This window comes from Somniosus microcephalus, chromosome 14, assembly GCF_052327205.1.
Source record: "Somniosus microcephalus isolate GS21.2 chromosome 14, FLI_Smic_1.0, whole genome shotgun sequence".
NCBI lineage: Eukaryota > Metazoa > Chordata > Chondrichthyes > Squaliformes > Somniosidae > Somniosus > Somniosus microcephalus.
This window is the reverse complement of record NC_141000.1, coordinates 70994045-71021118: the sequence shown is the minus strand read 5'-3', so window position 1 is coordinate 71021118 and position 27074 is coordinate 70994045. Positions and strand designations below refer to the sequence as shown.

General features: G+C 41.3%; 1 protein-coding gene across 5 annotated transcripts in view; it reads left to right on the top strand.

Moving 5' to 3' along the window:
• bcor (BCL6 corepressor) overlaps positions 1 to 27074 on the top strand; it is a 237208-nt gene that overhangs the window by 130984 nt on the left and 79150 nt on the right. For all 5 annotated transcript variants that reach the window (XM_086006640.1, XM_086006638.1, XM_086006642.1 and 2 more), the window contains exons 2-3: positions 15558 to 15685; positions 23265 to 23358. In XM_086006640.1, coding sequence (XP_085862766.1) covers positions 15600 to 15685; positions 23265 to 23358 — 180 coding nt within the window. In that variant the 5' untranslated portion in view covers positions 15558 to 15599. The remainder of the gene's footprint in view (positions 1 to 15557; positions 15686 to 23264; positions 23359 to 27074) is intronic.

Sequence of the window (27074 nt, the reverse complement as noted above, 5' to 3'; positions counted from 1 at the left end):
TGCAACATAGAATGAGATCCCAGAATGAAGCAGCAGATCGGGTATGAGCAGCAGCTGGGACTGGCTGCCGTCATGCCAATCTAGAAAAGTAGCAAAAGCTGACCAGTTTTAAAAAGGTTGATGCAGCCTCAAAACACAAACAACGAAACAGCCCTGAATATATATTGTGACATGCAGTTACAGTGAAAGTTGAATGGGGTGTGGGCTTGTCATAACTCAAGCTGCAGCTGTGTACCAAACATTCCAACACTTGTATAATGTAAGATTTTGGAAAAAATTGCAGAAATGTTTTAATTATTTCACAGGGAGAAATTGTGGATTATTGTGACTATTGGTGCATTCTGTTTCTCAGCCTAATGGTAATTGTTTTAAAATGCCTTGCATGGTTGGCACTGTGACACAGAGGCATTATTTACCTTATTCCCCCGAGTTTGCAGAGAAGCTCCTCTTCTCTCCCTTCCTCATCCCCAGTTTACACTGGGGCGCTTCACTCCTCAGCCACAGTTCACACTGACACTTCCACTTCCCTCCCTCTCCTCCCTTCAGCTGAGGCTGACAGCTTTTACTACCCTCCCCCTTGCACAGTTAATCCTACACTTTATAATCCTCTCGGTTCCACTTATTTACCTTCTGAATTTCATTGCCACACTCCTCCTCCTTCGGCAGTATTTCTGGCTCCAGCCGACTGTTGCTCTGGGCGACTGGAACATTGCTGTGAGCAGCAATACACACAATCATTTTGTAAGATCAGGAATACCAGCCCTGCAAAACTATCAGAAAAAAAATCCACCCATTGCAGTGTTGTCCCTCCTGCTGCTGATCCAGGGGTTGGGAACAAAAAGCAGCACTTACTTTCACCACCTAGGAAATTAAAACATGTATGTGATGTTGTACCTTGTACACGACTGGCTACGCATGTGATGCACTGAAAATAATTTTAGAAACTCCTACTCTCATTTTATGATTTGTTTCCTAATTATGAGTCTGAAGAACATTTTCCAATTTCCATACCGCCAAGATAGCACCCAACAAATATTAATATGGATATGTTACCATGGTTATACTATGTTTTCAGAAGTTGAATTGGACCCAAAATTGTTTGAAATATGACCTGCGAAATGCAATTTATTCCAGACAATTCATGTATTTGCAAGACAGTGCTGGTGTATTCCTGGATCTGTTAATGCTGAAAATCTGACGTAACAACAGAAAATGCTGGAAATGTACAGCAGTTCTGTAAAGAGAAATGATGAGTTATGATGCTTCAGATGTGCATCCTTCATCAGAACTGGAAATTCGCAGCAGCTCAATCAGCTGTAAAGAGAAAAGGCAGGTTATGTTTTGGGCGCAAGTCCCTTCATCAGAACTGGAAGTTGGGTTCCGATGAAGGGTCTTGCGCCCAAAACATAACCTGTCTTTTCTCTTTACAGCTGACTGAACTGCTGCGTATTTCCAGCATATTCTGTTTTATTCCCAGAACTTGGGCAGAAAGGATAAATGGGACTATAAAAGGACTTTAAACGAGTAAAGGGGGGAAGGATCTGGGTAGAAATAATAGTAATCCAGCGCCAAGAAAAAGAAAGGAAGAGATGAGAGTAAAGGTCAGAGTAAAAAAAGAACAGATAAGATTATAGGAAGTAATAAAATATCTGTTAAAAATAAAGCAGGAGTAATGAAAAATAAGAGCATATTAAATTGTGTAGTGATATACAGAGCCTCATCAACAAAACGGGGGAACTGAAAGCTGTAATCGGAAGTGAGGAAACAGACGTAATAGAGATAACAGAAACATGGCTGCAGGCAGAACAGGATTGGCAGTTAAATATTGCAGGCTATAATGAATTCAAAGATAGGTAAGGAAGAAAGGGTGGTGGGGTAGTTGTATTAATCAGAAATAACATAATGGCAGCAGCAAGAAAAATAATTAACAAAAAGATAGAAACTGAATCCAAATGGCTTGAGATACAAGATAGGAAGGAATTGGCCACACTATTAGGGGTATATTACAGACCACCAAATAGTGAAAAGGAAGTGGAGGAAGAAATATCTAGGCAAACCTCTGAGATGAGTAAAAACACAGAATCATAATCATGTGATATTTGAGCTGCCCCCAAATAAACTGGCAAGGAGAGGGAGTGAAATGGGAGAAGGGGATGGAGTTTTACAATGTGTACCCAATTTCTGACCCAATCGGCAGAAGCTCAACCAGGGAGGAATCATTGCTAGACCTACTAATGTGAAATGAACCGGAGCTGATAAAAGAAGCAAGCATGGGAGAGCATCTAGGGAGTAGTGATCACAATATTATATGGTTTAAGATAATGATTGAGAGAGACAAAGACCAAAGTAATAGACTGGAATAAAGCCGACTATGAGGGAGTAAGGATGGAGGCAACGACAGCAAACTAAAGAAAAATATTGAGAGATAGAACAACAGTGGGCAATACTTAAAAGAGAGATTGATAGAGCTCAGGAGAAAAAAATTCCAATAAAAATTTTTTAAAAATACAAGCCAGGAATGAGACTCCATGGTTAACTAAAGAGGTAAGGATAAAATTTAATCTAAAGAAAAAAGCATTTGCAGAGGACATAAATAATAAAGGAAAGGATGACAAAAGGGAATATGATGAGCTTAGGAAAGAGGGAGAATAAAGACAATTAAGAAGTCATAGAAGAAATCATAGAAACTTACGGCACAGAAGAAGGCTATTCAGCCCATCGTGCCTGTGCTGGCTCTCTGAAAGAGCCATTCATGCTTAGTCCCACATCCCCGCTTTTTGTCCGTAACCCTGTAAGTTCTTCATCCTCAAGTACCTGTCCAACCCCCTTTTAAAATTATTTATGGAATTGGCTTCCACCAGCTTTTCAGGTAGCGTGTTCCAGATTTCCTCCTTATTAACCACCTTATTAACTTGCCCTGCTACCTTTAAGGATTTGTGTATATGGACACCAAGGTCTCTCTGCTCATCTACTCCTTTCAAAATTGTGCCATTTATAGTAGACCATCTTTCCATATTAGTACTCCCAAAGTGCATCACTTCACACTTCTAGATCTTATGCCAACTATTTTGAATCTATGACCTCTAGTTATTGACCCACTCACCAGAGGGAGTAGTTTTTCTCTCTCTACTCTATCAAAACCACTCATCACCTTGAAAACCTCTATTAGGTCACTTCTTAACCTTCCCTGTTCCAAAGGAGAGCAGTCCTAACTTTTCCAACCTCTCCTCATAACTGAAGTCCCTCATCCCTGGTAACATCCTGGTAATCTCCTCTGTATCCTTTCTAAGGCCTTTACGTCTTTCCTGAAGTGTGGTGCCCAGAATTGTCCACAATACTCCAGCTGAGGCCTAACCAGTGATTTATAAAGTTTTGTCATGATCTTTGTTTTTATATTCTATTCCTCTATAAACCCAAGTAACCCGTATGCTTTTTTAACCACCTTATTAACTTGCCCTGCCACCTTTAAGGATTTGTGTATATGGACACCAAGGTCTCTCTGCTCATCTACTCTTTTCAAAATTGTGCCATTTATAGTAGACTGTCTTTCCATATTAGTACTCCCAAAGTGCATCACTTCACACTTCTCCACAATGAACTCCATCTGCCATGCTTCTGCCCATTTCACCACCCTGTCTCACCTTGAAGCCTATAACTATCCTCATCACTATCTACTATTTTGCCAAGTTTCGTATTCTCAGAAATATGAAATGACTATCAAAGAATATAAAAATAATTAGTAAAGTATTCTATAGACACATAAGTAACAAATGGAGAATTAAGATTGGGATAGGGCCACTAAAGGATGAGCAAGGTAAACTCATGGGAGATGACACTGAAATGGCAGGGATGCTGAATAGATACTTTGCCTCAGTTATCACTGAAGAGGCTAACAAAGAGGAAATGAGAATAATAGAAGTCATCAAGAGGGATATTACAATAGTTAAGATAGAAAGAATGGAGATACTTGTCAAACTGAAGGAGGACAAAACCTCGGGTCCAGATGGATTGCACCCACAGATATTCAAAGGGAGGAGATAGCCAAAGCACTAGTACCCATATATAAATATTCAATTCAATAGAAAAATAAATAGTGTTCAAGGACTGGCAGACAGCAAATGTAATTCCTATCTTCAAAAAGGGAGATAGAACTAATCCAGGGTACTATAGATGAGTTATCTTAATGTTGGAGGTAGGAAAGATACTGGAATCTTTGCTAAAAGATGAGATAACAAAACATCTAGAGATGAAGAATATAATAATAAATAGCATGGATTTCTAAAAGGAAGGTCATGTTTAACCAACCTTATTGAATTATTTTGAAGAAGTTGTGGGTCAGGAAGCAGAATGGATTGAAAGATGGCTACAAAACAGAAAACAGAGGGTAGGAGCTACGGAATGTTGCTCAAAGTGGGATGTGATGTCCCACAATGATCCGTGCTGTGTTCACCATATATTTAAATGATTTCGACTCCGGAATTGGAGGGATGGTGTTGAAATTTGCAGATGATACTAAATTGGGGACAGAGCTAATAATGTAGAAAACTTCACCCAAATATAGAAAGGCATAAACAGGCCTGCAGAATGGGTGGATAAATGGCAAATGAAATTCAATGAGGCAAGGTGTGAGGTGGTTAATTTCAGTAGAAGGAATACAAAGGTCGCTTATTCCTTGGAAGGTAAGAAACTAAATGGGGTAGAGGAGCAAAGAGCTCTGGGAATACAAATACATAAATCGCTAAAAGTAGCAACACAAGCTGATAAGGCTATAAAGAGTGCAAAAGAAGTACCGGGGTTCATTTCTAGAGGAATAGAGTACAAAAGCAAGGAGGTAATAAAATTATATAGAATGCTGGTTACACCTCACTTGGGAGTACTGTGCAAAGTTCTGGCCTCCGTTACTACCAAAAGGAGGTGTGCAGAAAAGATTTACAAAGATGTTACGAGAATTGAGAGGATGTATCTATCAGGAAAGATTGAGCAGGCTGAGGTTCTTTTATTCTGGAAAAAAAATGAAGGCTATGAGGAGACCAGTTGAAGGCTGTTAAAATTATGAAGGGATTTGATAGGGTGGACATGGAGAAACTGTTTCCACTTGTGGGTGAGTCCAGAACAAGCGGCATAAATATAAAATAGCTACTAACAGATCAAATAAAGAATTTAGGAGAAGTTTTGTTACACACAAAGTGATGAGAAGGTGGACCTCACTGCCACATAGTTGAGGCAGATAACGTTGATATATTTAAGGGGAGGCTTGATGCTTACACGAGGGAGAAGGAATTAGTGGTATATGGGAAGAGGTAGTTGGAGTAGGATGAAGCTTGTTTGGAGCAAAAACACTGGTATAGACCAGTTGGGCAGAATGGCCTGTTTCTGTGTGATAGATTCTATGTAGCGTATGCTCAGTCATGTCGCTATAACCTGAGGGCAGAATAGTGATCAAATGCCCCTGCACATATTATCACCGGCCAATCGCTTGTTTTGTCCACCATAACGTCAGCCACCACCATACTACACCATTCTGTCATCATTAATTGATACAATTTTTATTGTAACCCAGCTTTAAAAATTCAAAATTGTTTCATTATGAAGCCACATATAAATCCTATAGATTTTTTGCATGGAGCTATTCAGCTGAGAGCATACAATGTGTAACTGCATGGACTTGAAATACAGAGCACTCATAATTCTGCTAATGGTCCATTTATATTGTACAGAGGTGCACCAAATGGAAGCAGATTCATATATGTTGGCTGCCAATGTTCTGAAATCCTCCCTTTTTACATTGCAAGTTGCTCCACCTGCACCATAAAAAGAACATGTGCTAGCTTGCACAGTTTTTTCAAGTCATAATTCTGGCTGTGGGCCTTCCACGATATTGGGAGAACTGCAAAGACTGCATTGTATTGTGAACAAGCTGATGACTCGTCCTGCTCGTGGCTAGAAAAATGACAGCAATATATGTTGCAGCTTGCATCACTATTGAGGGGTAAAACATCTCTTGAGATGACACTTGGCACCGCTCAGGGGACTAATGCTACTTCATTTGTATTTTAGTATTGCTGCTGAAATTAATATGAAAGAAGTTAAGTTCATTTAGCACTTTACTGATTGAACTTTCTTTTGATTAAATGTATGTTTGAACATAATTAAATATAACAATAGTTCATTCTTCTTCGCTCCGAATCTCCTTCTGATTTTTTCCTCTTCCCTACTCCCACTATAGGTGGTGACTTGTGCTGGGATATATCACCGGTTCCAATACCTTGCTTAGTGGCCATTCTTTATACATGAGTCTTGATTGTATGTGTTGGAAGACTATATGATCATGGAGGAAATCAAAGCTGAACTAACCTTTCTACGTGTACATTTTGCAACAAGGATTATTTTTGGAGAGTGACCAGACGTGGGAATCCTGACTATTTTTCCTCCACTCCCCATATCTCAGTGATACTGAAGCTAATTGTTGTGGTCCATTGTCATCCCAACTGAGATGCACGAATTCAACTTCTGTTCTGTGTGGCCCAGCAGTACACCATGTGGTGCAATTACGCACTGAGTGACTGGGGGTAATTTTGACTGAGTGATAGTGTAAAGTGGGCGATATCTATTCAGCCTCCCATTATACATCTCTCCTAATTGCCATTTCCATTGACCATGTATAACGGATGGCTGAATCGATATCACCCAAAGTCAAAATTACCCTCATTGGGTGCTAAACTAACAATTTAATGCACAGTGCAGTGTTCCTACCTTGTATTCTGAAAGCTGGAGTTGAGCATGCATTAGTGATCATGGACAGCAGTCTGATATGAAGAAGTGACTTGATTGCTCTTATTTCTAAATACAGTGAACCAGTGCTATTCAGGAGTTTCAGAACTTTTACATCGAGTTCTCTATTGTGAGCCTCCACTGCACTGCACAGATCTAAACATACTTTAAACATCTATTTTTCTTTAATTTGCTGTATACAGTTTTGCTATCTTGTATATTCTTTACTCTAAACCAGTTTGTAAACTGTTTTCTACTGCTCTAAGTCTGCCACATTCCAGAGACTAAATCCCATCTGAAAGCATTCTCGGCTCGAAAGGTTCTGCCAATGTCGTTCTTGAACAAACCATTATGAAAATGTACAAGATTGTCTCTCCTGTTAACTTCTCCTTTGAGTATCTCTTTATTCCACTCTCTGAGGAAGTGCCTTGGCTCTATTAGATGCCTACTTTACATCAGGGATTTGCCGTACAAGGATCCATGATCTAAAAATGTTTAATGAAAATTTTCAGTATATAGAACAGTACTCCCAACTGAATATCAGTATTGTAAATACATGTTATGTACTTCTGGTAAATACTTAAACTACATTAATAACCAAAGTGAAGGAAAGGAATTGGTGTTAAATACAAGCCATAGTAAAATATAAAGCAAAATAATTTGCTGTAGTGTACTGCTGTTAGGTAGAAGTGGCTCAGCATAGCAACACGAAATGATGAATGATGCAGTGACCAGCGCTATCCTAGCTTGCTGATAGCCTACTAGTCTAACATATATTTTCTCTTGTGAAAGACCATTTTTTGTTTGGATTGGTTCCAGTGATCCAGCAGTACTCTAATCCCTGAGCCAACAGTGTCTTAAATGTTAGATTTCCTTCACTGTAGTGACTAGTGCTGCAATTTACGTAGTTATGATGGAAGATGCTGCTGCCTGCTGTTTTACTTGCAAATAGCAGTCTACAATATTAATCATGTAGCAATGAAGCAAGGTAACGTCCTGTATTTAAATCACTGTATAACTAACAATATCTGCTTGAGGGGAATATAAAAAAGCCGCTTTTGCATAGCAAAGTTCCTGTTACATGTATGTGTAAATATACTTTAATCATCATGAGCCACTGCTAACATTTTACATAATGGAACCTTGCTATAATCTCTAAACTTCTTTAAATCTAAATAAAACTTTTCACATAGCCTAAAACTCAACTGGGATTTGATTAGGATTGCTGTTCCAACATCTTTTCAAGTCAAAGTATTTTCAGGTTTAGATTTAGGTATAAAACACAGAAACTACATTCCTTAGTGCCCCAAACCGGGCGTGATTCCGGCAGAAATTAGAAACCCGAGACGAAAGTAATTTCATCCTCGGGCCTCATCAGAATAAATCAGGCAAGCTGCTGGTGCCAATGAGGCGTCCCGGTGCAGCTCACCTGTCGGGTCTTACAAATTTCAGTCCATGCTGAGGCCCAGAGAAAAATCTGGCAGGGATGCGATCGGGAGTGGGGGGGGGGGCTTGTTTTGTGGAGCCAGGCAGAGCTCCTTTTGATTGCACACATTTTTGGGCAATTTTTGAGCGATCTCCAGGGGTCCCTTTTAAGGACTGCTGATTAGGCTGTTCAAAACCTGGAAAAGCCAGTTGGAGCTAGTAAGCGTCCGGGTCTGAAATGTGTGCTGGAGCCTCATTTCAACATTAAAATGAGACATGTGCTCATGGCTGTCTCAAATAAGATCCTGACTAAATTAGCAGTGGCCCGAAATCCCATGCAGATCGGGCGTGGGCCTCTGTACTGTTAAATTGATGATTGCTGTGCCCGTTTAGGTCCATAAAATGGGCGCAACAATGTTAAATGTAGACCCCAGTAAGTATTTCAGCGTTGAGCCATGTATGTGTGGCAGTTCCCATTTAGTGAAAAGAGCAAAGTTTATCTGCATGCACTTAATTGTGTCAATAAATGGGACAGTTAATTCCATGGAATCCACCTCAGCACAAAAATACATGGCATAAAATTCACACTTAGGATATGTAAAGCTTTCAACAATACTATGCAGTTTTCAGAGTAGATCTTTCCTTTGTAAAATGTGGGCATTATGTGTGCAATCCTTTTTAGGCAGGATATTACTTTGTGAAAGGAAGTGCAAATATTTCTGCTGTAGGCTGTCAATTCACAGGCATTCTGTTCCCAAATAAATGCTGCACTGCTGTGATAATGAATATTTTTTGCCTGTTGGATTTAGCCACCTAGATTTAAATTTATTTCTGATTTGTTGTGTGTGACCAGCAGCAACCAATTTCATATTATAGTATGTACAGGGAAAGAGTTTAGGACTGAGTGGATTACCTAGAATCTGGTGTAAGTGCACCCTGTTCTTTAACCACCTACTTCGTGTTTGTTCAAAAACTCATTTTAAGGAGGATGTACTCGTCATAGAGAATTCTATTTCAACATCCTTCTGTTTGTTTCTGTCAACCTCTGTTGATTTTAATTTTTGTTGAAACCTTGAGTGCTGATGAGATCTTTGGGGGAACTGGCTAGGGGAAGATACTTACCCCGACAGTGTGAAGGAGCTTAATTAACATGCGCAGTTAAAATGCCAAGATCATTGAAGCAGACTGGGTTAATAACTGTAACTCAATGTTAATTCAGCTCCCTCACACTGTCAAGTTCAGTAACTCCTCCCTGTCAGTTCCCACAGCACTTCTTGAAGTAGTTCTGCAATTGCCTTGGGCTCCCAGGGCTGCGGAGTCGGTCTCCATTTATGTCGCAGTACTAGAACAACATCATAAAAACTGCTTTTGAGTTGCAGGTTGCAACTTTATTTCTGTTGACCTTTTCATCTGCAGTAGCTGAAGATGGTTCAGAATGGCCAATGAGAGATAAATTGCATTGCTGGCTTGCCCTGCACAGGCTGGCTGAGAGCTTGGTCACTAGAAAAGATGGCAGCCTTTCTAATGGCAGTGTTTATGTTACCAACAGGACACCAGTGCCTGTGAAGGTGCTGGTGAATACCACTTATTTAGATAGGCCTTGGTGCCAATGGAGGCAGCCATGTCCTTATTTACTGTACTATCAGAGGCAACAATGTCAAGTAAGTGGGGCATATGGTATCTTTTGAAAGCAGGATTAAATCATCTTCATATTCTTCTCTCCTGAAGGCATCAACTCCCTCTCTGGAATACAGTGCCAGACAGTGGTCACCTCTTATACCTCATACATGTCACCATTATTCATGTGTGAATCTTAATGGTGAGTGCTGCCAGGCTATCCCACACAGAAACATCGCAACCAGGGCCAAATTTTTTTCTTACCCAATGTCCCTAGTTGTGCATTTCAGCAGGGGCTGATGGATCGTAATTAGGAGCACTTATATTCCTTCCCCGAACCATTGCAGCTATTCTACGAACTGAAGATCAAACTGGAAACATTACTGGTCTATATGGCAGAGATGTAACTGTGGGCGGGCCCACCAATTAGCATCCAGGCCCACCCAAATCTGAGCCTGAGTGAATGCTAGGTTTAAGCAAGTTCATTAGCAGGCTTTTTTCAGTATCTGTTGGACATAGCCGCAGTAGGAACAAAGCTGCACTGCTGGAGCTATGGAAATAAATGCAGCTAATGTTGATGGCAGCTAATGTTCTATCTTATTATTTGAAGCCTGTCGACTTGGTGAAAGTGGTCATGAGGTTTCTGCGGTGGTGGAACTGCTGGTGCCAGTAAAAATTGGCAACCGTCCATCCATATGGGGATGCCATCGATGCCTCTAGTGCTGTAGAAGTGCGTTGAGTAGGGCTGTAGCACAAAGCAGAATGAGGCGGCTCATCACAATAACACGATAAAATGAGCCAGTGTGCGAACAATGAACGCCTGGCAGCTCCGTCAGTGGCCACCAGCTAACTCTTTGCCACCCAACCCTACTAGCAATGGGAACTTTTGCCTGGTCTGCAGCAACGATGAATTGGAGCATTCTGAAAGTAGGAACATAGCCCATCTACCATAAGTTGGGACACACCCAAATTTCCATTCCTAGCGACACCACTGCTATATGGCTCAGCTATCCACTTGATAAACTTGTTTAACCATTAGGAGAGCACAATTATGAATCTTTCTAAGTTAACTGTTTTATTTATTTTTTGAGAGATCCACTTGGTAAGATCCTCTCTGTCAGATAAATGATTGCAGGTTCAAGCCCCACTCCAGGATTTGACATGCAATCTAGACTGACATTGCAGTCCTCAAGGAGTGGTCTTTGGTGTTCGTGTTTAAAGGTGGATGTTAAAAGATTCCATGGCACTATCTGGAGAGGAATAGAGTGTTTTCCCAGTGCCCTCACTATCATTTCTTCCTCAATTAACACGACCAGAAAGCAGATTATTTGGCCATTTGTGTCATTGTTTTTTGTAGGATCTTGCTATGTGCAAAATGACTGCCACATTTGCCTACATTAAAACAGTCACTGCATTTCAAAGTAATTTGTTGCATGGGAAATGGTTTGAAACACATCTGTGAGACATGATCAGGTACTATATAAATTATGTTAGATGGTATGTCACCATTTGCACTGTAAAAAAGTCCAAAATAATTACCAAGATTAAGAGTAACTAACATCCTTTTTTATTTTATTCATTTCCTTTTTGTAAATTCTCTTTCAAATGTTTAATGGGGTCCTCTTTACACAAGGGTTTGGTAAACTGTTTTTGATGAGGGGAAAGAGCCATGTCACCTCTCTCACAGTGATGTCATGTGCAAGTGACAGTGGTGCATTTTAATTCAACTTTTAAATGTCGATCGAGTGTTCTGTAAATACATGTAAAAAGAATTGTGAAGCACTTGTTGATAAACCTGGTGGCCCTTTAAGTAGGAAATACTGGATAACTAGTGCAATTGATTTGTGGCAGCAAGTGATTTTCTTATTGCTTTGAACTGCTCAGAAACTGGTATTTGCACTGCCTTGGGGACTTTTAATGCAACATTGTAGTCCTTGCTCAGCAAATTGTACTACATATGGTAAATGTAAAAAAATTTCATGAATAATGCCAAATTATTTGCCTTACTGATGGCATTATCACAGGTATTGGTTGGAAAGCGTTTTTGAGCAAGGGAGCAGAGTTAACATTTGTAGCACAACAGTCAAAGGTTCAGGGAAGATGCAACATCATCACTGTATGTTACTTAATTTCCTCAAAGTATTAAAAAAATCTGCTGAAATTACCAAAATAAAAGAATGTTGATGTTAAATGATTGTTCTCTGCGACAAACGTTTTAAAAAAGAACTTTACTGGGGCCGCAGTTGTAAAAGCATTATTTGGTATATATAGGGCCCTGGATAGACCACACCTGGAGTATTGTATACAGTTTTGGTCTCCTTGCCTAAGGAAGGATATACTTGCTATAGAGGGAGTGCAACGAAGGTTCACCAGACTGGTTCCTGGGATGGGGGGATTGTCCTATGAGGAGAGATAGTCAAAAGGCCTATATTCTCTAGAGTTTAGAAGAAAGAGAGGTGATCTCATTGAAACAGACAAAATTCTTACAGGGCTTGACAGGGTAGATGCAGGGAGGATGTTTCCCCTGGCTGGGGAGTCTAGAACCAGGGGTCACAGTCTCAGAATAAGGTGTCGGCCATTTAGGACTGAGATGAGGAGAAATTTCTTCACTCAGAGGGTGGTGAATCTTTGGAATTCTCTACCCCAGAGGGCTGTGGAGGCTCAGTGGTTGAATATATTCAAGACAGAGATCGATAGATTTTTTAATATTAAGGGAGTCAAGGGATATGGGGATCATTCAGGAAAGTGGAGATGAGGTAGAAAATCAGCTATGATCTTATTGAATGGCGGAGCAGGCTCTTAGGGCCAAATGGCCTACTCCTGCTCCTATTTCTTATGTTCTTACTGAGTCATATTCCCAGAAAGATCCCAGGTTTGATCCCCGATCATGCTGAGTTACTTGATTACAGCCAGGAAAGTGTGGCATGTGCTTTTACAATTGGTCACCTCGGGAGAAGAGAATTGAAAAGAAAATCCTGATTGGGAGATTGTCCTGTCTGTTGAGCATTCTCTGTAGCACAGGAAGGCTCCAAGTTGGAGCCCAGGTCTGTGCTGAGTTAGCAGTTCTTAGCCAGGTGGTAATGGAGCTGCTACAGTTGACTGAATCATAGAATCATAGAAATTTACAACACAAAAGAAGGCCATTCGGCCCATCTTGTCCATGCCGGCCGATAAAGAGCAAACCACCCTAATCCCACTTTCCAGCACTTGGTCCGTAGCCTTGTAGGTTACGGCACTTCAAGTGCATATCCAAGTACTTTTTAAATGTGATGAGGGTCTCTGCCTCTACCACCCTTTCAGGCAGTGAGTTCCAGACCCCCCACCACCCTCTGGGTGAAAGAATTCCTCCTCAAATCCTCTCCAATCCTGTGACCAATTACTTTAAATCTATGCCCCCTGGTTATTGACCCTTCTGCTAAGGGAAATAGGTCCTTCCTATCCACTCTATCTAGGCCCCTCATAATTTTATATACCTGAATTAGGTCTCCCCTCAGCCTCTTCTGTTCCAAAGAAAACAACCCCAGCCTAGCCAGTCTTTCCTCATAGCTAAAATTCCCCAGCCCAGGCAACATCCTCGTAAATCTCCTCTGCACCCCCTCTAGTGCAATCACATCCTTCCTGTAATGAGGTGACCAGAACTGCACGCAGTATTCTAGCTGCGGCCTAACTAGTATTTTATACAGTTCAAGCATAACCTCCCTGCTCTTATATTCTGTGCCTCGGCTAATGAAGGCAAGTATCCCATATGCCTTCTTAACCACCATATCTACCTGTCCTGCTACCTTCAGGGATTTGTGGACATGCACTCCAAGGGCTCTCTGATCTTCTGCACTTCTCAGTGTCTTACCATTTATAGTGTATTCCCTTGCCTTGTTAGTCCTCCCCAAATGCATTACCTCACACTTCTCCAGATTGAATTCCATTTGCCACTGTTCTGCCACCTGACCAGTCCATTGATATCTTCCTGCAGCCTGCAGCTTTCTTCTTCATTATCAACCACACGACTAATTTTTGTCTCATCTGCAAACTTCTTAATCATACTTTCTACATTTCCTGAGTCCCTAGATTAAGGAGTGTAAAATCGACCAGGGTTCCCACTCAAGGTTGCTCTACAGTGATGCTACTGGATGGTGGCTGTGTGTCAATGTTGGTTCTTGGTATAAACCCTACAAAAATCTAACAGACCTATGTGGGTAATTGCGTAAGAAGTTGCTGAATACTGTTTCTGCAATGTGTGAATGATGTTGCATAAATCATGCTTGATAAAGTTTTTAGTGAGCTATACACTTAGTTTCACACAAAATAAGCATTGCACTCATAGGCCTAGAAATTGGGTTGGGGCGCAAAAGTCGCCTGAGCGCAGGATTTAGCGCAGCGTTCGAGGCTTTAGCGATCGTCAGATATTCAGTTTCATTGCTCCTCGAGGCTCGAGGCGCTCCGCGTCCCTCTTAGGGCGCTGAAACTGAATATCGCAGGCGATACTGCAGGCCTTCCTCCCACTGTTAAGGGGGAGGCGCCTGCAACAGCGCAATCCCTGCTCGTGAGTGCCGGCAAATGAGCCCGGCACCAAGGAGAAGTGCCGGGCTCTCGGGAAACAGCCGGCAATGCCGCGGGGGGTGGTTAGGAGGTCGGGGACGGAGGTGCTGGCAGGCGGCCGCCAAAAAGGCGGCCGCCCCGCACCTCCACCTTAACTTGCGCCGCTGCTGGCACAGTAAGGCCCCGTGAACCGGGCGCGGGTAGCGAGCGGTGCATCGCGAATGGGGCACGAATGGGGCACTGCGCACACCAATGACGTCATCGGTGGCGGCGCAGCGCAAATGCCTAACGCCACCATTAGCGCCCCTACTGAATATCGCGGGAGACGCAGCCAGTGGCACTACAGTCACTGACTGCCTCTTTAGGCGCTAACAGGTGGCGCTACTCACCCAATTTCTCCCCCATAATGTCTTGTTCAGTATTCTATTTATTTAACACATTTGTTCCAGTTTCATATTGTTAAACATCTGAAAAGAACATATATTCTTGTAGTTCTTTGGTTTTGTAGGCTGCTTTCTTTTGTTTATGCACAGAAGAAGTATGAGCGTTATTGGTCCCATACGTGGCACTGAGCATGAGTACACAATTGTTTTGAATGATGTTGCAACTGACCATGACTTGTAGGAAAGTTATCTCATGCACTTTTGAATATGGCCTACTTATGTGAGAGAATGTATTATGTGGTATTGATTATACATTACATAAACTGCAATACTGATTTTGGTAGATCAAAGGATCACCATTGATTGCTTGCTATATACAAGTTAAAACATTGCTATTTGTAACCTGTATTATTAATGAAGATGGGCTGAGAACTGTGATCTTCAGTGTGGCAGTTTCATTTTGGAGACTGTGTATATACAATAATAATATACATTATTTATTCTTATACTTAAAAGATACAAGGAAGGGATACATTCCATTCCAAACTATCTGCTTCAGTTATCCTTGACCATTAGCATACGAAGATGTTCAACCCTGACTGACGAATAATATTTTATAACTTTAACTTTTCCAGTATCGAATTGGAAATGTAAATGAAATGTGAATGTAAAATGTCATTAATTAAAACAATGCAATGCTTGTCTGAAGGTATATAGATTTATCACAATGAAAACATTTTAAAAGTCGTATATCAATTGCTCATGGTAATAAGGGTATTTGATTTAGATTTATTTAAGTATTAATAAAGATTTTTTTTTTTAAAGAATAAAATTGTGGAAAAGGGAAGCTTCAATCAAAAAGACGTCATGCTGTCTGCAACCCCCCTGTACGGCAACCTTCACAGCTGGATGAGTACTGAGAGGGTCCGCATGTGTGGAATTAATGAAGATGGGTAAGACAAGTTATATTTTTGCATGGTACTAAGCAAAACTACTTTTTTGATTAAGGTGGGGATTCAACTTTGGCAAGTCATTGTTATCAGAGAGGGGTGTGATTCTTGTTATGAATACAGAGTTCCCATAGCAATTGCTATCATTTCAACTCCTACACATGCACAGATTAGATTTAATTTTCTTGCATGAAATGGAGGAGTGTTAACTAAGCTTCATGCTTAGACACCGTGGCTTTTTGTGTATGATTGCATGGTTAGCTTCCTCTTCTAAACTGAATGAATCAATTTATAAAATTCATCCTAGTTAGTCGTTTATTTGCAAGAAGTAATAACTACTTTGTGTATGAGAAGGCAAAATGTTTCATAAGAACATAAGAAATAGGAGCAGGAGTAGGCCATTTGGCCCTTCAAGCCTGCTCCACCATTCAATAAGATCATGGCTGATCATCTACCTCACCTCCACGTTCCTGAACTATCCCCATACCCCTTGATTCCCTTAATATTAAAAAATCTATCGATCTTTGTCTTGAATATACTCTTCCACTCAGCCTCCACAGCCCTCTGGGGTAGAGAATTCCAAAGATTCACCACCCTCTGAGTGAAGAAATTTCTCCTCATCTCAGTCGTAAATGGCCGACCCCTTATTCTGAGACTCTAACCCCTGGTTCTAGACTCCCCAGCCAGGGGGAACATCCTCCCTGCATCTACCCTGTCAAGCCCTGTAAGAATTTTGTATGTTTCAGTGAGATCACCTCTCATTCTTCTAAACTCGAGAATATAGGCCTAGTCTACCCAATCTCTCCTCGTAGGACAATCCCCCCATCCCAGGAACCAGTCTGGTGAACCTTCATTACACTCCCTCTATATCCTTCCTTAGGTAAGGAGACCAAAACTGTACACAATACTCCAGGTGTGGTCTCACCAGGGCACTGTATAATTGCAGTAAGACGTCTTTACTCTTATACTCAAATCCTCTGGTAATACAGGCCAATATATTATTTGCTTTCCTAATTGCTTGCTGTACCTGCATGTTAACTTTCAGTGATTCGTGTACAAGGACACCCAGGTCCCTCTGAACACCAACATTTCCCAATCTCTCACCATTTATAAAATATTCTGCTTTTCTATTTTTCCTACCAAAGTGGATAACTTCACATTTCTCCACATTATATTGGGAGGACTCGTAAAAATCAACATTTCATTGTGCAGTACACACGTCTGCTGCATATATGACAAATAAAATTGAATTGAATTGAATATTCCATTTGCCATGTTCTTGCCCACTCACTTAGCCTGTCTATATCCCCTTGAAGCCTCCTTGCATACTCCTCACAACTTACATTCCCACCCAGATTTGTATCCTCAGCAAACTTGGATATATTACATTTGGTTCCCTCATACAAATCATTGGTGTAGATTGTGAATAGCTGAGGCCCAAGCATTGATCCTTGCTGTACCCCACTAGTTACAGCCTGCCAACCCGAAAATGACCCATTTATTCCCACTCTCTGTTTTCTGTCCATTAACCAATCCTCAATCCATCCATGCTAATATATTACCCCAAATCCCTTGAGCCCTAATTTTGTTCAATACCTCTTGTGTGGCACCTTATCAAATGCCTTCTGAAAATCCAAATACAGGTAGACTATCCTTTATCCGAACTTCCGAAAACCTCTAAAAACCGAAAGTTTTTTCGTTCAGCGTAAGTCGTGCGCACAACATGACCAGAGTGGCGCACAACTTACGCTGAGCAGGGCAGAGGGTCACAGAGTTCCCTCCTGGGTAGGAGATTGCAAGCCGAGCCGGGCAGTATGAAGGAGGTACCGGGAGAGTGAACCCAACAATACAGCGGCTCGTCCGATAGCTGCAGCGGCCCGTCCGATATTCTTTTCTCCCCCCGACCCGACCCGAACCGAACCGCGGCCCGTCCGATATTCTTTTCTTCCCCCCCCCCACCCCCCACCCGACCCGACCCAACCCGTCCGATATTCTTTTCTCCCGCCCCACCCCCCCCACCCGACCCGACCCGAACCGTGGCCCGTCCGATATTCTTTTCTCCCCCCCACCCGACCCCCGACCTGATTTGCGGGCCAGCTTAGTAGGAGTCAGCCGATATCCGGCTTTCCAGAGAAGCAGGAAGGGGAATGAGACACGGAACAGTCGCAAGAGGTAGCCTGAACTTTTAAAATTTATATTAAATACAAATTTCCCAGTCTTATAATAATACCTTCTGAAATCCGAAAAATTCCGAAAACCGAAACTCAGCTGGTCCCAAGGCTTTCGGATGAGGGATAGTGTACCTGTACACCACATCCACTGGTCCCCCCCCTTATCTATTCTGCAAGTTACAACCTCAAAAAACTCTTAACAGATTTGTCAAACATGATTTCCCTTCCATAAATCCGTGTTGACTCTGCCCAATCCTATTATTATTTTCTAAGTGCCCTGTTACCACGTCCTTAATAATAGATTCTAGCATTTTACCCACTACTGATGTCAGGCTAACAGGTCTGTAGTTCCCTATTTTCTCTCTCCCTCCTTTCTTAAATAGTGGGGTTACATTTGACACCTTCCAGTCGCAGGAACTGTTCTAGAATCTATGGAATTTTGGAAAATGACAACCAATGCAACAACTATCTCTATAGCCAACTCTTTCAAAACCCTAGGCTGCAGGCCATTAGGTTCAAGGGATTTATCAGCTTTCAGCTTTCAGTCCCATTAATTTCTCCAGTACCTGTACTACTTTTTTACTAATATTAATATCTATCAGTTCCTCATTCTCGCTAGACTCTTGGTTGTCCACTAGTTCCGGGAAGTTTTTTGCGTCTTCTTCCATGAAGACAAACACACAGGGCTGGATTTTCACTCAGGAGTCGGGTAGGAGGCGGGACTACAACTTTCGGGGTTGTAGTCCCGCCTCCATCGAGATGTGGCCAATCCACACGATTTTAACTTGATTGACCTTGTTGAACCCGCCCAGTGGGCTCAGCAGGCCAATTAAGGGCCACCCGGCAACAAGTGATGTCACAGACTGAAATTTCATCTGTCAAGAGGTTTTGACAGATGAAATATCAGCGTTTCACAGCTGTTTGAAGCTGTCAAACACTGACAGTCTTACTTCTAACCTGAGTCCTTCTCCACAGACTCAGTTAGAAATCTCTCCTGCACAGAAAGCTGAAGGCTGTCACTTTCGACAGTTCGCAGCCATTCTGCTTTCTGTGCTGGTGAGATGAGGGACTCCCGAGACCTAAAGGAAGGAAGGCTGAAAAGGTAAGAAAAGGTCATTTAAACTTCTTTAAACACTTTAGACACACCAAACACACTTACCTTTGCACTGATGTACCCATCACTCACCTGAACACCGACATCTCGACCCCTCCAAGTCCTTCAACCCAACGGCCCGCCTCGCAAACTTGGCGTGGTTTGGAGCCGCCGGGAATCCCACACTTCAGCATTAAAAATAGGGATTAGGCTAAAAACTGCCTGTTATCTACTTGTTAATAGGCAGTTAATTAGCACTAATCCCTTCCCGCCTCAGGTAGGCGGGTCCCAGTGCGGGGCGGGTACCCGCCTCCTTTGAAACTGGCATGGAGGCGGGTTGGGTGTGGGATGGGGTCGGGACCCCTGATTTCGGGTTTTAATTCCCCACATGCCTCTATTCCCGCCTCCACGGCCCATTGAAAATCGAGCCCACAGTATTTGTTTAATTTCTCTGCCATTTCCTTATTCCCCATTATAATTTCTCCTGTCTCAGCCTGTAAGGGACCCACATTTACTTTCACTAATCTTTTCCTTTTTTACATATCTATAGAAGCTTTTACAGTCTTTTTATGTCTCTCGCTAGTTTACTCTCATATTCTATTTTCCCTTTATCAATTTCTTGGTCTCCTTTGCTGAATTCTAAAATTCTCCCAATCCTCAGGCTTACTATTTTTGGCAGCATTATTAGCTTCTTCCTTTGATCTAATACTATCTTTAACTTCTCTTGTTAGCCACGGTTGGACCACATTTCCTGTGGGGTTTTTGTGTCTTAAAGGAAGTATATTTGTTGTAAATTATGTATTAATTCTTTAAATGCTAGCCATTGCTCATCCACTGTCATACCTTTTAATGTAGTTTCCCCATCTACCTTAGCCAACTCGCCCCTCATGCCTATGTAGTTTGCTTTGTTTAGATTAAAGACCCTAGTTTCGGATTTAACTAAGTCACTTTCGAACTCAAATATAAAATTCCATCATATTATGGTCACTCTTCCCTAAAGGCCCCTTTACTACAAGGTTGCACTTTCTCATTGCACAATACAGTACTAGATCTAAAATAGCCTGTTCCCTAGTTGGATCCTCAACATACTGATCTAGAAAACTATCTTGCATACATTCCATGAATTCGTCCTCCACACTATTACTGAAAATTTGGTTTGTCCAGTCTATATGTAGATTAAAGTCCCCATGATTACTGTATTACCCTTGTTACACGCGCCTCTAATTTCCTGATTCATACTCTTCCCTACATTACAACTACTGTTTGGGGGCCTATAAACAACTCCCACCAATGTTTTCTGTCCCTTGCTGTTTCTTAGCTCCACCCAAACTGATTCTACTTCTTGATTTTCTGAGCCAAGATCCTTTCTCTCTACTGTCTTTATCCCATCCTTTATTATCAGGGCTCCCCGTCCTCCTTTTCCATTTTGCCTATCTCTTCTAAAAGTTATGTATCCTGGAATATTTAGTTCCCAGCCTTGGCCACTTTGCAACCACGTCTCCATTAAGGCTATTAGATCAAACCTGTTAATTTCTGTATGCGCTATTATTTCATCTATTTTGTTGCGAATGCTTCGCACATTCAGATATAGTGCCTTTAGCTTTGACTTATTTCTCTTTTTCCCTGATGTCACTGTAGTCACTGATGCCTTATTACCTTCGTTACTCTCTCTCTCCCTTCCTGACCCACTCTGCTTATTTTTACCCAAAACTCTACTCTGCTCTAGAGCCTTGACATTTCTCCTACTGCTTTTAAATTTACTCTTTCCTGAATCCTCCAGCCCCCACTTCATTAGTTTAAAGCCCTGTTTACTGCCCTAGTTATTCAGTTCGCCAGGACACTGGTCCCAGCCCGGTTTAAGTGGAGCCCGTCCCAACGGAACAGCTCCCTCTTTTCCCAGTACTGGTGCCAGTGCCCCATGAACTGAAACCCCTTCCTCCCACACCACTCTTTGAGCCACGCATTTAAACCTCTAATCTGTTTGTCCCTATGCCAATTTGCACGTGACTCAGGTAACAATCCACAGATTATTACCTTTGAGGTTCTGCTTTTTAATTTGGTTCCTCGCTCCTCAAACTCCCTCAGCAGAACCTCATTCCAAGTTCTACCTATGTCGTTGGTTCCTATGTGGACCACGACAACTGGATCCTCCCACTCCAACTTCTTCTCAGATAAGGATCTACAGAAATTTGGCATTTTATTCCCGTTCAGCTTATTTACATTGGTTATCTGATATTGAGGAATGCTCCTCAGTTCAGCCAAATAGTTTAGGCAACAAGCTAAGAAGACAACTGAGATTATAATTTGACTAGCATGATTTTTTTTCAATCTATAAGAGAATTTCTAAGAGATTTACATTTTGCTCATCTACGTATGTGTGATGATTTTGATTTTTAATCACCTAGCACTTAATTTGCAAAACTAGTTTGACACCGTCTAATTTACGTAAACCCTGAAATTACGTTGTGAGATACGAGTGGGCAAACACTAATGTGTTTGTCTAAAATTCCTCTCTTATTTAGTGTCTTGTGGAAATTGCTCATATAGTGTTAAAACAAAATAAACACATGAAAATGAAACAGAATTGCACTTGTAGTGCAAACAGTATGCCATATGTTTATTATATGATCTGTTTTTGTTCCATTTGTGCCAAATTTGTTTGCACAGATGGGTAGGACTTTCCCAGCCTCTAAGCAAAATGAATCTAAACAGGAAATGTAGGAAGAGTATTTCACCAACATATTAGAGAGCAATACATGTGACTTATAGATTACTATTAATATTTTTGTCACCAACATCCATGTTTTTGTAGGTTTCTGATGAATAAATGCACTGTTACTGTATTTGGTTATTTTGATTCTTGTAATTTTCAACCTTTCTCATTCATTGAATCTCAACGCACAATAGGATATTGTCATCATCTCACTGGAAAGATCACATAGGACAGGTGTCCTATTTGTTAACCCCCCCGCCCCCCACTTCTTATTCTAGCTACCCCTATTGGCTGAGGAAGATCTGGATCTTGGGGTCTTTGCCCTTATTGTGAACAACCCATCAGTATCACACAAAAGGATGACTCAAATGAATGAACATATATGATGCAACAACCTTCAGAGCTTGTGGCTGATCACATGGCTGTTGAAAGCATTGCTTTAGAGGAGCTAAGATTCCAACAGTATATATTGCTGTTACTTTCCAGAAAGACTTCTTTCTTGACGACTTACAGCATTAAATAAAAAAGGAACACTAGTGGCACAATTACTATCTCAGCCCACTGAGGTGTGATATACCAGTTATGGATGTTACTAGTACTTACCAAGAAAAGATAGGGCTCACCGTGCTTGTGCTATAGCTATTTTTTGTGTCGGCACATAGAAGGTTAATCGTGAGGTTGTCTTCAAAGCAGTTACATGCTTTTTCAAAGTGTTATTATGTTGGAAAATAAGATTATAACCATCTTTGTGCTGTTTTGCTTCTAGTTGGGCTGAAGGGATAGGGCCTCAAAATTCAACTACCAATTTTTGTACCACTTGCATATATTGTAATGGGAGGTTGAATATATGTAGAATCTTATTAGTTTAGTTACTGCAGGTATGACCTTATTCTTTGAAAAGAAGTGCACAAAGCTCTCACTAAACCTACCCTTTTGTTTCTCTTTCTCACCTCCCCTTTACTTCTCTTTTTTTTGAACTTTGTTATTTTGTTATCGTCTTATGCTCTTACTGTTACTTGCTGCAAATCTGCTTCCTGCAGAAAAAGAGAACTGAGTATGGCCCAGTTTAAGCACTGAAACCACAGATAGATGGGACTTCCGATGAAGTTATGGTGCCCAATTGGGAGAACCCTTGAAGAACTTTCCTTAGTAAAGTGGAATGGAGAAGTTTGTCTGACCCATAAGGGTTTAGGATTTTTTTTTTAAAGGCACTTTGTCCCAAATGGCCCTTCCCTCATAGAATGATTGCCTGTCATTTCCTGTTTGTATACAAAGATTGAACGTTTTTTGAAATAATGAAGAAAACCTTACAATAAGTATTCAAACACTGTAGGAAGGGTGAACTACATGCTTTACATCCATTGAAGAAATACCTCAAAGGGGAAAAATACTGTTGGAATTGTAAAATCATTATTTCTGTGTGATTTGCCTAATGAATCTAGATATTGTGTGTGCAGGTTAAGAGTCACTTGGAGGAGTGGTAATAATTGTGTCAGACCTGCTTTGTTTTAAGAGTAACCAACAGTTATGTAATGCAATATTCAATTAAATAGGCAATGTATAGAATCAAGATAAAACAATATTAACTTTGAATTCTTTTCACAGCAGGAAAGTCTCTGTAAGTGATGGTGAAACACAGAAAAATATGAAGCGATTTGGGATCAGGGAAGAGAATCACATGACCCACAACTTGGGTGTGGTAAGCTATTACTTACTCATCCACTTCCTGATGGAGAATACAATCTAATTCGTGCATTTTCCTGCATAAACCCCCATGTACTAACGAGGTTGTCTGCTCCTATCATAATCAAGTCAGAATGGATAATTTAAACTATAAGTTATTGCTTAGTGTTTAGTTCCATTCTAATTGGGATTTACAGGACACGAGCATTCATTTTTGCTTATAGGCAGCATGTGATCAGCATTTCAAAAGGTTAAATCCTTGAAATTACTGTGAGTGATGGTATCGTACAAATGCTTAATGCACTCGTGTCAAATTTCTCTCTCTGCTATTTTAATGGAAGAGTTAACTTGTTTACTTTAAATGGGTTAATGCCTCTGTTAAAATGAGAGGAATTTGATATGAGTGTGTTAAGCAGTAGTTTCAAAGTTTAAATTTACTAGAACAAATTTACAAATTGAAGCTACATATTTTCTTGAGCACTACATGTTTCTATGAAGATTAAAATATATTTTCAAGCTTAAATATTTGGCTACTACTTTGAAGTATTGCAAAAAGTTGTTATAATGTAAACAAGTACACATGCCATTTAGCAGAACAAGTTGGGAAAATTAATTAGACACTAATGTAACAATGCAGTATTAATTGGGTAGTATGGTTTCAATGCAACAGAATCAAGAAGGAAAAATAAAATGAGTTACTAAACTACTTAGAATAAAGTTCTATATGTTTTTTGTTACATTCTTAAACTCATCAAACTGTTTACCTGACCACAACAAAAATAAAATGCCAGGATATAGATGGATTAGTTTTTCAATGTCTAGAATATCAAAGCTTCTGATATTTTAAGATCTTTTCATTTTATCTTCACTACTCAAAGCAGAGATTTGTAAGTTTGCTTTGGCTATATGGTGGTTTAGTCTTAAGTGACTATCGTTCTCTCAGGAGCCACATTTCCACAAAAAATGCCTTGGCCTTAGCCAGCAATGAACAAGCCTTGTTAAGAGCAGATCTAGGGAGCAATACATAGAATTCCTCAGCATGTACTAATAAAGGAAGTTTGGCTATTTACTCACAGTCGACCAGTGATGATAAATGCTGAGAATGAGCAGGACATCAGTGTTTGAAGACTGCACTGACACACATGGCAGTTTATGGGGAAATACGTAGGATACATCATTTTTATTAACTCATCTCCCCCCGTCCCCTCCGTCAGCCTGGACCTGACCCAAACCCCACTGCCATCCAAAGTCCTGACACCTGATCCACCTCCCAGTGTCCTCCTAATGCTGATCTGACTCCTCAAGGCAGCTGACACACTGAAATGAATGTGGTGTTAGTTAATGAAGGTAGTGTGGTTGATGCTGTGTATATGGACTTTCAAAAGGTATTTCACAGAATCACAGAAACCTCACAGTACAGATAGAGGCCATTTCGGCCCATCGAGCCTGCACCGACACATATCCCTCCCAATCCCCGTAACCCCTACACCAACACATATCCCACCCTATCCCCGTAACCCCACGTATTTAATCCCCCTAACACTAAGGGTCAATTTTTATCATAGCCAATCAACCTAACCTGCACATCTTTGGACTGTGGGAGGAAACCGGAGCACCCGGAGGAAACCCACGCAAACACGGGGAGAATGTGCAAACTCCACACAGACAGTCACCCGAGGCCGGATTCGAACCCGGGTCCCTGGCGCTGTGAGGCAACAGTGCTAACTGCTATGCCACATAATAGATTTGTTAGCAAAATTGAAGCCCATGGGATTAAAGGGGCAGTGGCTGCATGGATACGAAATTGGCTATGTGACAGAAAGCAAAGGGTAGTGGTGAACAGTTGTGGGATTTGAACTTGCATCTCTATTATTAGTCCAGGCCTCTGAATTACTAGTCCAGTAACATAACCACTACATTACCATACTCGGTTTGACATTCAGGTTCCTGTCTTGGTCTGTGAAATGAGCTTTGCAGGTTCTCTGTTGTTATTTACCTGTCATTTTTTGCACTCCATAGCTGGGTTCACAGAAAAGTCACCATCTGAACCATTTAAACAGTACTTTACTGGCTTAACAAGTGTGGTTAGTTGATTAATCGGCCAGCTCATTTCCACAAACCTTGCAGATTTGAAAAGCATACTGTAAATGTGAGGGAGACGGATATGTTTTTACTACACAAACAGCCAACAATTTGAATTTATATTGTATCTTTAAAGTTAAAAAAAAATCCCAAATTGCACCAGAGATAGAGGTAGATAAGGGAATGGATGCTGAACCATGAAGGGAGAGATTAGGAGGAGTGAGTAAAAGCTTGGTTTTTGAAGGTGGAGAGGTTTACGGTATGTTCTAGAGAGTGTGACTGAGGCAGCTGAAGGCTTTGGCAACAATAATGGGGCATGGGAGAGTGGGATGCACAGAAGGCCAGAGACAGGTGTAGAACTTGTGGGAGAGGGTGTAGGGTTGGAGGACATAACTAAGTTGGGATATAATGAGACCATGGAGGGATTTGTAAATGAGGATAAAGATTTAAAAATGAATGCGTTGGGAACAGAGAGCCAATGTCGGTCAGTAAGGATGGAGTGATGGATGAGCAGGACTTAGTGCGGGACAGGATATAGGTGGTTAAGCTTTTGAAAAGTTGTAGTTTACTCAGGATGGGGTATTGGAGAAGTGGAAATTAGCAATCTTGGTGATGGATGGAATATTATTTGAAGTTCAGGCCAGGATCAAACAGGAGCTGAGCTTTTACACACCATAGTTTAGTCTGAGTTAATGACCAGGGAGAGGGGATGGACTCGGTAGCAAGGGAGTAGAGCTTGTGGTGGGTGCCAAAAGGGATGGCTTCAGTCTTCTCAATATTCAGCTGAAGAAGTAGTGACTCAACCATGAATTAATGTTGGACAAGCAGTTGAAGGTTTAGGGTTAAGAGAGATGGAGCAGAGGTAGGCCTGGGTTTCAGAAAGCACATATATGGAAGCTGGCCCCATGTATGCATATGGCATCACTAAGGGACAACAAGTAAATGAGTGCGGGGGGCAAGGATAGATCCTTGCAAGAATCTGGAGGTGAAGGGGCATGTAGGGGTGGGGAATAAAAACCATTGTTGGCAATGTGTTGATTGCATTCAGATAGATAGAAATGGAATTACACAAGGGCAGTCTCATGAGCTGGACAATGGAGGAAGGTGGTGTGGTAAACCATGTTACACATTGTAGAAAGCTTAAGGAGGACAAAGAAGGACAATACACCCAGGCCCCAGTCACAGAGTCATTTGGGATTTTGGTTAGGGCTGTTTCGCTGCTATGAGAAGGGTGGAAACCAAACTGGAGGGGTTCAAATAGGGAGTTTTGGGAGAGAACTGGGAGCCGTGACATGTTTGATAACCTTCGAGAGGTAAGGAAGTTAGTGATTAGAGAGGATGGATGGGTCAATCAATGGGTTATTTGAGGAGGGGGTGATGACAATAGCCATGAAAGAGCAAGGGATCAGAAGGAGGAGTTGACTGGGGAGGAGATCAGGGGAGCAGGATCTTGTGGAAGAGATGAGCTTGGAGATGACATGGTGGAGAAACTGCAAGATGACAATAGTTCAGGGGTAGAATGAATGGGACATTGTGGGGAGATTAGGAGCTGGGGGGAGAGAGGAGGTGAGACGTGGAAGAAACCACTGCATGGTTGGTCTCAATCTTAGAGAGGATATCCACGAGTCCTTTGCACGTGGTGGTGAGGGT